Source organism: Fragaria vesca, linkage group LG7 (assembly GCF_000184155.1).
Source record: "Fragaria vesca subsp. vesca linkage group LG7, FraVesHawaii_1.0, whole genome shotgun sequence".
Classification (NCBI taxonomy): Eukaryota; Viridiplantae; Streptophyta; class Magnoliopsida; order Rosales; family Rosaceae; genus Fragaria; species Fragaria vesca.
In genome coordinates, this window is record NC_020497.1 from 194499 (window position 1) to 207634 (window position 13136).

General features: G+C 35.7%; 1 protein-coding gene across 1 annotated transcript in view; it reads right to left on the bottom strand.

Annotated features, from left to right (window-relative positions):
* Positions 1-182: 182 nt before the first annotated feature.
* LOC101297591 (DNA gyrase subunit A, chloroplastic/mitochondrial-like) overlaps positions 183-13136 on the bottom strand; it is a 14717-nt gene continuing 1763 nt past the window's right edge. Inside the window, exons 3-26 of the mRNA XM_004308130.1 lie at positions 11501-11602; positions 10862-10906; positions 10676-10774; positions 10466-10552; positions 10139-10209; positions 9911-10019; positions 9770-9832; positions 9571-9636; positions 9317-9405; positions 8778-8826; positions 7901-7987; positions 7438-7531; positions 6680-6750; positions 6493-6582; positions 4741-4866; positions 4425-4582; positions 3212-3293; positions 2930-3094; positions 2742-2843; positions 1903-2039; positions 1232-1352; positions 1046-1100; positions 858-957; positions 183-681 (exon numbers count right to left, since the gene is read on the bottom strand). Coding sequence (XP_004308178.1) covers positions 564-681; positions 858-957; positions 1046-1100; positions 1232-1352; positions 1903-2039; positions 2742-2843; positions 2930-3094; positions 3212-3293; positions 4425-4582; positions 4741-4866; positions 6493-6582; positions 6680-6750; positions 7438-7531; positions 7901-7987; positions 8778-8826; positions 9317-9405; positions 9571-9636; positions 9770-9832; positions 9911-10019; positions 10139-10209; positions 10466-10552; positions 10676-10774; positions 10862-10906; positions 11501-11602 — 2286 coding nt within the window. The 3' untranslated portion in view covers positions 183-563. The remainder of the gene's footprint in view (positions 682-857; positions 958-1045; positions 1101-1231; positions 1353-1902; positions 2040-2741; positions 2844-2929; positions 3095-3211; positions 3294-4424; positions 4583-4740; positions 4867-6492; positions 6583-6679; positions 6751-7437; positions 7532-7900; positions 7988-8777; positions 8827-9316; positions 9406-9570; positions 9637-9769; positions 9833-9910; positions 10020-10138; positions 10210-10465; positions 10553-10675; positions 10775-10861; positions 10907-11500; positions 11603-13136) is intronic.

The window sequence follows — 13136 nt, forward strand, 5'->3', positions numbered from 1 at the left end:
TTAAAAAAATTAGACAATTTCATTAACTTATTCACAGCTAGAAGACGCTTACATCAATTTGCCTGCTCACGACCAAATAGTCTAATCGGTAACAAGCAATATTAAAGTGACAAGTAGCCCTCGTTACAAATGCATTGAAAGAGATCAAACGGAGTTTAAAATGTGAGAAATGTCGGGCCACCTGAAATAAGTCACACTTCCATATGCAAAAGAGCATCATATCCAAGTTTTGACAGGAGAGAAAAAGAACCATTGTCATTAAAGTCATCTCAAATTTATAGCATTATCTATACATATTTGCATTACTATACAGCCTACGAAGCAAAACTGTGTGAAATCTCATGTCGCCAAAGATGGTGAGGTGGTTGTGAAATAATGCGACCAAAATTTCTTCCACTGTAGACTATGTTGTACCTAAGCCGCAAAAAGACTCCACTTTAGGCTCATCTAGAAGATGTGCTGGATGATGCACCAAAACTAAGCCTTCTTTGATATGACACAAATGTAGATCATAATGTAGTGTTCCTTTTATAAAACAAGTTAGTCTAGTTGGATCTACATACTCAACCATGAATCACAGCTTCAGCATCGACTTCATTCTCTGGCTCCTCATCTGTTGCTGACATTAATGAAGCAGACTGAATCTTTCCAGCAAGATCAAGCCGCATCAAAATAACACCCCTGGAAACGTGTTGAGAAAAAAAATATATTATATATTATATTATTTTATTACAACATCGACCTACCACTAGATGAGATGACATGGATTGTCCATAATACATACAAATCATGCACATAGTAGTTGACCAATAAATTCCAGATCATAAGCCCACAAAACAAGAGTTTTGAAAATATACCTTGCATAGCGAGACTGTATTGAGATATCTCGCACCTTAATTCTATTTACTGTACCACTCTGGCTTACTAGGACCACTTGTTCATCACTTTCACCATCCTCTGTTGGTTTCATTAAAACAAAAAAGAGTTCAGGTAAATATGCTTAAAGACATGAAAAGGGACAGAAACTAGTTTTAAGTAACATCACCTGCCAGAGAGAATCCAACCACAAAAACTGCTGCCAATCGGTCCTCTGAGGAAAACTGAAATAGAGCGGTGAAAATGTTATAAACCCAACAGACCATAACCCGTTGAATAAAAACAAATTGATCTTTGTACTTTCTCATGAGCATTAAATCTCTGGACCAAAAATTTATATTAGGACAAATAATACCTTGTAACCTATCAGACCCACTCTGTTCAGACGGGAAGAGTGAAATCTGCTCAAGGGAACACGCTTTCCATATCCACTCTCAGACACAAACAACAACCACGGGCCATCCAAACTTCTAGCCCTGTATGAAATCACAAAAAGAATATAAAGTTATTTCCTTTGTAGAAAAAAATATAAAGTTATCAAATGATTTGCTTACGTTGTGTTAGCATGTTAGGAGAATTAATCCAACTTTAAACTCCCTTGAACCCAACTTACTAGGTTTAGATAGAAGGCTATTTACGTCCTGATATTATGTCAAGTAATTCCCTCTTGAGGGTTTAGGGTTTAGGGTTTAGGGTTTGATTGTTCTTATTTCTCTTTCCAAAATCCAAATATCCATCACAGCAGCTACTTTCTAGATACATGATGGACGCTGTTATAATCTGCCCACAGTCTGTTTACAAAGTGGATCTGGGTGCTCCTAAACACTAAATCGGTCACGTACAGAGTAATGGAATGCTCTTCAATTTTGCAAAAGCTTGGGCATATTACGATCTAAATGCTACGTTTAGTAGGTTATCCTTTATATTTTCTACCTTCCTCTCCATATCCTGATAGTTGCCACTCAGAGGCAAAGACCAGTAAGATGCTAATCAATGATGAGACAACATGATACTTTCAAAACTTACGTGCTCTCTGGTGCTTCTGACACCCTTTTTAAGTCTTTCCACATAGCTGCTGGTATAATGTCCACGCTTGCCATCTTATCACCTTCTTTAAGTCGCATGGCTACAGAACCCCGAGTGTTCCTGCCTAAAGCTCGAATCTGGAACATAACAAGGATGGACATCAAAAGAAGTGGCATTTACAAGTATAACTACCCTTCACATAATTTACTTGGCAATAAAGCCAAAAAAAAAAAAAAAACATAAGTATCTACCAAATTGAGGATCTATTGCTAGCTTAATGAGAAACTTCAAGGTTGCACTTTTTCTCTACCAAGTTAGACACAATAAGATCGTTTTACCGCTACCGTAACAAATTCTGATTTTCAGTTTAGGCTATGCTAAACAGTAGTTTGTAAACCCCTACTCGACCGCTTTAGGAAGGAAAAAAAAAACAAAGAACAATTTTGCAGGCCACAGCTCTTCTTCTTTCATGCTGACAACCCATTATTTCTTGCAAGATTGATTGAAGTAGCATAGCAGGGAAAGAAGGTTTTCATGGTGAAAACAGAATTTACAGTTTTCATGGTGAGAACTGAAATTTGCGTGCACACTACTCATCTGCTATAGGGCAAAAGCAGGTTCCTGATGAAGTGATCTGGGGTTCACATCCAAAACCAATTGGCAATGGATAGTGTGGCCCAAACCCTTATAAACCCATAGGCAAGGTCCCATTTTCCCGATGAGGGATGTATTTATTCTCAACAGTTTGCATGCCAAGTTCATGTTCTTTGGTATATAAAATTAAATAATACAAACCGGTTTGGACTGCATACAAAGTCAAGAAAGTTCTGTAAGCTTACAATATCAGAGGAACATAAGATAACCATTCCGTTCAGGGATGCCATTGCTACAAGATCATCATTTGTGCAGCAACGGACCCATTTCAGCTCATCACCAGGGACCTGTCATGATAACACTGAACTGTGACTCAAAGCACAACTTTGTGCATTACCAGAAATACAACAATAGATCTGGGAAGAAGCCAAACCAATTGAATTGCTATGATTCCGGTTGACCTGATCGATGAAAAAGAGCTCAAAGACACCTTCTTTATGTAGCCGTTCACTGTAAGCATTAGTAAAAACTGATCTCCAGCAAACTCACTCACAGGAATAACAGAAGTAATTCTCTCGCCATCTGACAGAGATAAGATCTACCCAGCATAAAAGCATTCAGATTCATAATTGAAGAAAAAAAAAAAGTATCTTAGCCTACATGAAATGGATTGCTATCAAAGAGAGCTTGATTACTAAGATAGAAGATAAATTACCTGAACCAGTGGCGTACCAGCTGCTGTTCGGCTGCACTCAGGAATTTTATACGCACGAGCTGAGTAGACCGTTCCTTTATCACTGCACATAAATATTTTTTTAAATCACGAATCAAACAGTAAACTATATAAATGCCAGGCATGTTGTGAATACAATATTGAAGAACAATCGTGTCAAATCATAAAAGATAACAATCTTAATCCTTAATCAGGAACCAGATGCAACTTAAAAATTGAGCTTCATTCACTAACACAGTACAGCAGCAAACTCCCAAAACTGGGTATTTTCCATGCAATAAGGTACAACTCTGGCAACTACACATGCAGGATTTTAGGTCCCATATCAAATGCAACCAAGCCAAGATTTCAGCCGAGTGATATCCTTTAGGACTCTATCAAGAGTCAAGACTAATGAAAGAAACTAACATGTTGCACGATAAACATCTACAATTTACTGATTTTCATTTGCAAACCTATCAATATGTTCAAATGGAGTTACAAATGCATGAGGAAAATGTGTTAGTTCTGTGAAAATCATCACCTTTTCAGCTTCTTTATATAAAATGGTTTCTTCTGAAATAAATTCAGGCTAAGCATACAAATATTTAAACCAAGGTGGTGAAGTAATACACAAACAATGTAGGAGGTGATTCACTTAGCAAGTTTTTTATTCTCTTTTGGTTAAGTGGTTACAGACTTGCAGCAAATAATGAGACCAAATATTTGAAAATTATGTTCGCTTGTATGTTAAATATGATAGACTCAAAGTTAAACAACCGCAAGCCTCAAAATATTGATCCATGCACCATAAAGCTCAGCTATACATGTAGATTGGAAAATTTGGAGCTTCGAAAAAATGTTATTGTGTGGGATGGGATGGATGGCTTAGCACTTCATGCAGTAGATTTAGGAATAATAGGTCCAAGGGTGAAAACTGGAATATAAGTAGCATTTTCAGACAAAATAAAAAAAGTAAGGCTTGGCAATTAAGCCTTTCCTATTCTGTTTGATATTTTCCTGCCTTTTTTTAATTTGGAAAACAAATAAAAACAGGATTTGTCATGTGCATATTCTCAACTTCCACGGCTGTGGCAGTGATGAAGCTTATTGGCACTACAGGGGGTTTAAAGCCTAAAAGGGCCGATCCTTGAAATGTAATCGTAGATGTCTCAAAATGTTGAATAGTTTACATAGAGAGAGAGAGAGGAGGTACCTGAAGAACAAAACATGATCATGTGCATGACAAACAATAAAGTCTGACATTGCATCGTTTACCCTCAATTTACCAACAGATTTACCAATGGTTCCTCGATTTTGCAGATTAAATGTGTTAGGCTTCATCCGCTTGACATACCCTTTTTCACTGAAGGCCTAATAATTACATGCAAAGGAAAAGTGAAGAAAGATTAGTTCTTAGGAGCTTATAAATATGCATCAAGTATAAATGACTTGTTAGAATGCATTTAGCCTATTTGCAAAACAAAAGTGTGGCCAAATAAAATTTCTCGAAAGCATATATTGGCTTATACCAAAAGCATTTCGTCATTCGGAATAACATCAATATCATCAAGTTGACCACCATCAGAGTCTTCCAGCATTGAACGCCTGGGATTAGCAAACTTGTTTTTTATGTCAATCGCTTCTTGTTCAACCACCTGATTGAGAAACCAAGAAATAAAAAGTATATAAGCATGATTGCATGAACTTCAATCTGACAAAACAGAAATTGGAGAGCTCATGAACAATAAGATAATCAACTCTGTAACATTGAAAAGACAACGGGATATTGGCACAATGAACATTTAAAAGTCATTCCTAGACAACGGTACATATTATCGTGATTGACTGTACACAACCTTTTTTATTCTGTTCATATCAAGTTCAATTTACTTAACATCCACAGCAGACTTGTACCCAATCAAATGAAATTATAGCATCCTCTATGGGAGCAAGGCAATAAAATTCATAATCAACTTGACAAGATATGCATTACGGAAATAATCTAGAGAGAGGAGCTTAAAACTATTTAAGCCAAAAGGACCACAACAACAAAAAATCATCAAGATACAGGACTCGAAATATAAAATTTGTTTGCGTAGTTAAGTGGATTTATTTATAAACTTCGCCGACAAATATAGAAATAGTTACTGGGTTGGATACAATGTTGTGGTATATGATGTATCTGATGTGGAACGTCTGAATAATAGAATGACATATATACTGCTTATATTACATGAAAATTATGCTGAAAGCATATTTTGAAAAACAAAATAATAAAACAAATGAAAAATACCACCAAGCTTAACTTTGCATTTTCAACCAGGCCTTTTTTTCCCATGCAGTTACTTTACCGGACATCACTGAAAATTGGGTTTTGCTGATTTTGTTTTTCTTATAGCTCCTGTTAAAAGCATAAAAATGTATAGCATATGTAGGAACGAATATGCTTCATATTGGCATAATATAACCTGAAAAAAGTAAAACTATTGCATTGCAGAATTACGGTGTGACAACTACTTCTTGGCTAAACATGATAATATGACGGTAAACTTGGAAAAAAATAATTCATTGGAAAATCAAATTCCTGGTCTACAGAAAATATCCGAAAACATAACTGTTCCAAGATGATACTTAACTCCGATGATAGTAATGAGTTGACAAGTTAAGTATTAAGCTATAGAAGAAAGCAAACAATGTTTTTGTTTTTAGGAATTTAGTTCAAGTGCAGAAAGATAAAATATACCTATAAATGAAATGTAAGACAAATCAAGAATTTGAAAGAAAAAGAATATTAATAAGTGCATCTATTTTACTCACTCATACCAACCACTTGATCAGTCAAATGCTCTTGATGCCAAACAGGATCAATAATAGGAAAACTAAAGGAAAACATAATAATTTCTGGAACCAACATCTGTGAGCTAGTAAAACTGCCATGTGAAACTTAGCCAGGAGACTGATGCATGTGAAAGTCTAACAGTATGTATATTCAATTAATGCAATTCATCTAGTGCATTCTCAATACATGAGCAATAAAGTGAGGAAACAACCAAACTGGCAGTTGTCCTAAAAAGTTAGTTTCAACATTGCATCACAATGCAATGTAGGCTATGTAGCTACTTGATGTTGATCAAAAATGATAAACTTTTAAATGTATGCTATAACAAAGGCAACCAATTTATACCAGAATCAGTATGAACAGTATATCCCCGTATTGAAGTCTTGAATAGCATAATATAAATGGACCACTCCGTTGGTTGCATGTACAAATTCAACTATACCTGCAATATACGTTTCTTGCTTGACAACAGTTCTTCTAGTTTTGAAATCTGCTCTTTCAATGATTCACTTTCATTATCAAACTTTTTCCTCTGCAAAAAAGGAGAACCAGGATTTTAGCTGAAACCTTTATCCTAGATCTGTCACCAAGTGGACAAAAATTGCATGAACATAGGATTACTATCGCACCTCCAGAACATTAAGCCTTCTAAAGTTGAAGTCTAATATTGCTTCAGCTTGTTTCTCAGAAAGGTTGAACTCTGCAAAAGAAAACAAAGATAAAGAAACTCCCACACAACAGGCCAGTCAAATAGGCTCTAACATGTGCAGGACATGTTTGCTTAAACATCTAGACCCATAAAGCTGTTAAGGAACATTGCATATAACAAACTCCTTCATGTGCAGATCAATCTACAACATGGAACACCAAGATGTTTTAGGCATGCTTAAATTGCTACCCAAAGATTGCTTAAATTGCAAGGGCTAGATTCAAAGAAACATAATAAAGAGTACTGCTGAAAAGAAGTAAAGCAACAGAAAAAAAAATATAACCACCACTAGACAAAATGGACCCAAAATCGAACTGAACTTGTAGGCTGAGATCTGTACTTGATATGGTTCATTTAGTGTTTTTCTCTCGGTGTGCTTCACCATTAAATTAACAGTGGACTATAATCTACTGACACAAGATGAAAATAAGTACCATTCAACTTTTGTTGCAGTAGTTCCAAGATATGTGCCCAAAAATATTTAACCTCTGTCAGAGCTAATAGAGGACTTCATACCAGAAACATTTAATCAATGAAAATGAGAACCTCGTATAGCATTATCAGTTCTTTTCTTTTGAATCTATGCCGACCGATACAATGAGACCCAGTGGTCTTTACTCTTACCAAAACCTTCTATAGAAAAGAGAAGAGAAAACTTCAGGGCATAGAAAAGCTCACCATTCCTTAGAAGAGATGATGCAATTGTATTATTAGAAGCTTCCAAACTTATACGCATAACTCTTTGCAGATTATCAAGGCCTACAGCTATACCCTGAGAAAAGAAGAAGATAAATTTATATATGTGTTGGGCCAAAGTCAACACAGAAACAGAAATATATTTACGAAGAGATTCGACAGCACAGTTTACCCCTCAACAATTTGAAATATTTAAGTTCAAACGACCAACCCTCCATAGTGCGGTGTATAACATAACCACAATAACACCACAAGCACAAAAAAAAAAAGCTCAAATAATTTCAGAGAATCAGAGTAAATGCAATTCTTCCATTCTCAAAAAAAAAAAAATCAGAGCAATTTGGAAAAACAACCTTTCTCTCAAGATAGGAGACATGCAAGCACATAATGAGTACCAAAAAAATAAGTACTACAATAATAAAAATATTTAAGCTGATGAGTATACCTCAACAATATGTCTTCTGTCCTGTGCTTGTGAAAGTTTGAATTTAGCACGTCTCTCAATAACAGAGCATCTGAAATCTAGGAAAGCCTGCATACACCCCATAACAGTAGGTAATAATTAAGGAATGCTGAAAAGTACATAGAACATCATCCATTAACTCTAATCCTTCAATTTCAAAATGGAATTAAATAAAACTATATAAGCATATCATAAACATTATCCACTAATCAGACATCTAAGTTTACCAATGAACACTTGTAGCTGGACAACTAGAAGCAGGAACCAAAAGGCCCCATTGAAATTACAACGGATATATTGAATCTGAAAAACTTTAGCCAACTTGCAACCACACCAGATCTTCGGCATGATGCAACTGATAAAAGTCCAAAAAGTAGAAACAGATCTTCTGTATTTGACATATCGTTCTCAGTCTGTTTGCCTTAAACTTTTTCCAGACGATATTTGACATAACGTTCTCAGTTTGTTTGTCTTAAATACTAGTAAAATATAAAAGATTCTTGATTGGAAAATTCTCTCATTTTTGTTTAAACAGACAACTTTTCCAATGTATATGAGCACCTAAACTTTGATTGAGATAAGTTTTCTCAAGCTAATAAATGATGGAATAATTTGTCGTAATCAACTCGAGAAAAACCAGTAGCACAATCAGCATGAAAAAATAACGAAATTCCAAACAGATGAAAAAAAAATATTCTAAAAGTAATTTAAGGAAATTCGTCTACATATAAGCACAAACAGTGATTCCATTTTCTTTGATCAAGCAAAAGAAGCAACTATAATACTATCCACAATATATATATATATATATTCTGTAGGCAGGTATTCATATATATATACAGGAAAGTTAAGTAGTCACCTGCAGCAATTCCTTTAGACCCATCAGTTTAGGTTGACCATTGAGGATACTGTGTACAGACATAAATGCGTAATGACTGTTAGATGCATAACTTGAGCAGAAAAGTTTCTCAATACAAGTGAAATAAGAACTTATTACCTGTAAAATCATCAAAAGGACACCTATGGTTTAAAAATGTGGTTTTTTGCAAAAGTGAGTCTGTTCGTAGCAAACAGAATGGCACTTGCTTCAAAACTATGACTTAAAAAGGACATCAATGGGGATAGGCAGGAAAAAAACAAGACAAGTAACTTATTGCCCGGATTTGACAAGACAAAAAGATCTTCAACGTCAGGTCTCACAGGAGAAAAAATAAAAATAAAGGCACCTGCAAAAGGGAGAACTGCTTATTGCAGAAAGCCAATTCCTCCCACCCCAATTTTATCCTTAGCACACAAAACCAACTCCTTTGAAAGCAGTAATATAGATCAATGAAAAGGGAAAAGGCCAGTATCTTGTATGTCTATCCATATGTGGATAATGAGAAAAATATCACTTACCCAACCATGTTACAGCTAAAGCTGGACTGGAGTGATGTGAGGCGATATAGATTATTGAGAACAATAGATGGGTCAGACCCTCGCTTAAGCTGAATGAGGATGAAATAGAATCGTTATCCAATTGAAAACATTCTTTTACTAATTCAATTTAGACAAACGTATGGGAACTCCTACAATATTAGTACTTGGAAAGCTCCAAAATGCCGAGATGCAAAGCATTGAAACAAAAAGAAAACCAAAACCATCAAACATACCTCAATGACTACACGCATTCCAGTGCGGTCACTCTCATCCCTAATATCACTAATGCCATCTAAAATCTGAAGAAGAAAAAGAGGACAAAGAACAAAAAATGAAAAGAGAAAAGAAAACAACAAAAGCAGAAAGTAAAAAAATAACCATTAATGACATCCTAAACTAGATTTGATGTGGATGATACAAAACTTCAATTACCTTATTCTCTACAAGTTGCGCTATCTTCTCCACCAGAGCTGCTTTGTTAGTTTGGTAAGGGATCTGATTATTACAAAGCATAAATCACTTATTAAGAAGGCATATTTATTGCAATGCAGACAAGACTAAGATAAACATTACCTCCTTTATGATGATCGCACTTCGCTTGCCTTTAGAATCAAGAGATTCTATATCAGTTTTTCCTCTGACCACTATACGTCCTCTCCCAGTTCGATATGCCTCTAAGATACTTGACCACATAGACATATGCTAAAACATTAATGATTGCGCACACATAACTGTAGACAAAAGCTATCTGGTGAAATGAAACCACAACAAGTCCAACTGAGAAAAGAAAAAATTGATCACCCAAGGTTTCCCATAATCAGTCCTCCAGTTGGAAAATCAGGTCCTGGCATGTATTCTAGCAATTCTTGCAGCTGCAAGGGCAAAACCAAAAAACAAAAACATGGAAGGATTTGGTCACATATTTATCATGGATATACTGTTTTGTAAGTTTATATCTTTAATTTGATTATCTTACTATTTCCTACAGTTTCATAGTAATAACAGCCATGATGATGAACCAACTCAAAAGACAAATACACTATTAAAAAACAAAACAAAAAAGAACAAAAAAATAATTTAAATAAATAACTAACAAAATATTTTAAGCACAAAGGTCAGATCACTTACTGTAGCTTCTGGATTATGAATCAACACACTAAGAACATCCACCAACTCCCCAAGATTATGCGGAGGGATATTTGTTGCCATGCCAACCTGACAATTGTTCACCCACGTGTAGCATATGTGAACAGAAGACATACAATTAAAACGAAAGAAAACAAAACGGATGCTGCATTTACTAGTCGAACATGATGAAACTTGAAAAAACAAAATTACCGCAATCCCAGAAGAACCATTTAATAATAAATTTGGAACCCGAGCAGGTAAAAGTGATGGCTCTTTTTGTGAATTATCAAAGTTTGGTACAAAGTCAACCTGCAATAAATGAAGCACTTTATTCACAAAAACATTAATGGAGCAAGCAGTACTTAACGACTAGATAATGAGCGAAACAACTCTGACCGTATCCTGTTCTAAATCTGACAGCAACATTGCTTCAGTCAGCGCCTGCAAATATAAATCATACATATATAAGGATAAATTAAGATCGACATTCCTTCAAACAGGATGTGAATTGCAAAACATAAACTGATCAAACTATTAATGCACCAAAGAACGCCTGCGAAGTTGATACACTAGGCAGTAGGCAGCATAAGAAAAATTTAAGGGCTGCCAATATGGAGAAAGCATTCGTGATTTTTATTATAATAGTTATTATTGATTATTAATGATTGAGGGGAATTGTTTATATCTCACATATACTTGGACATCTAACAGTGGAAAGCTGCTTGGAAAAGACCACTACATGCCGGGTAATAATAAAAATGTTATGGATAAGGTCATCAGACTACAGCACCCTACAACTTGTTCACATTCTGCGAATGTGCAATGCTTGAAGTAAAACAGATCTTTACCTTTTGTAGAAATTTTAGTTCTGGATGAGAGAGAGAGAGAGAGAGAGAGAGAGAGAGAAACAGACAGACAGAGAAAAGTGACCCGTTTGTAACAGAAGGATCTTAGATCATCTCCAGATCATACGAATAAAAATAGCACTTGATCATCCATATGGTGTTCGAGTTGCATAGAAGTTTATAAAATTACCTCCAATCTGCACTCTGTGTAACGCATGGCAGCTGCAGGATCAGCATCAATTGAACCAAAATTCCCATGCCCGTTAATCAGTGGTGATCGTAAGGAGAAATCCTGGAAAATTGAGATTTAAAGGAATCAGTAGAGAGCACGTAAACTTTCATCAGAAAAGATGAAGTAAATTTGAATAGGTTTGAAAAATCTGCCATATTCTGATATCTATCTTTTCAGTCATCAATCAACTGTGCACAGTCAAGATATTTCTCCAGTAGTTCTGATACCGGACTGATATGAAAGAAATGTCAATATCCATGGATAGTTTAGAAAATTTACCAGATTTCACCCAATATCTGGCCGGAGTCAAAAGTAACTTCAAGAAAAATATTGAGAAAATACCCAGCTACTACCCTACCAGTAAGTTTCAACTCCAACTCCAACACACACCTACCCTAACAGTAGAATAGTAAGTAGGCTTTTGTGTGAATATATAATTGCTCACTAAACTGACATATAGTTTGAAAGGAAATATAAATATTGCATTTTTGTCAGGTTGATACTAACTATCGCAAATTCCCAGCACATGAGGGGCATGTACATTTCAATTTTAAAATACAGTTCCAACTATTTTAATGACCTGGTATGAACCCTGTACGTATGTAGATTGGGTACCATCAATACTGTAAATATCTGCTAACATTTCCTCCACATGGGAATACCTCTTATATAGACCCTTTGTAGTTTAAGCCTTCAGATAATGTAAACCATATAAAACAAACAAAAAGGCAAATGCAGTAGATTTCAGAAAGCTGGAGTTAGTTGGAAAAGGGATTCTTTTATATAAAGAAATAAAATTGGGTTGAGAACTGGCATACATAGAGAATAAGAAACTCGACATGATTACGATCCCCCTAGTGCAAATGCAGTAGGATCCAGAGAGCCAGTGTTACTTGAAAGAAGGGATGTTTTATGCATATAGATTGGGAAATACTACTTGGTTGAAAGGATGTCAAGAAGACATCACCCAATGTACTAGGAAATAGCTAATAAAACACATGAAAACGAAAGCAGAAAGATGAAGTGTGCAGCCTTTTACATCCATGAATACTGAGCTTTTATTACCAAATTGAGTGTCCGGTTCCTCAAAATAACGTCTCTTTCCAATTACAAACACCTACGAACCTAAACTTCTTGCCCCTTAACATCAGAATTAGATTCCTTCTAACAAGTCTCTATTCCATATCAATATATATGGGGTGTTCTGTGGCAGACGTAAAAAGTGCGGACGTCCATGCTTTTGCCACAATCAAGCACAGCGGCGCCTCTCTTGCCGGACACAGACCATTAGCACCCCAGACGTCATCACCACAAAGATGCAAACCAAGGAGATCAAGGTTGATGGTCTGGGCAGCGAGTTAACCCAAAATTTCAATCCCGATCAAAGTCTACTGCAAACTGGTAGCTGGCGATCCACCAGCAAGAAGATGTTGAAGAATCGAGGCCTTGTCTCCATCCGGCAAGAGTGGTGAGGCCATCAGCGCCTAATCGTGATGAAATCAGGGACGTCCACACTTTTTCTGCACTGCTGCTCTTCTGATCCCCTCTATATATATATATATATATATACACACATATACATACGAGGTAATTC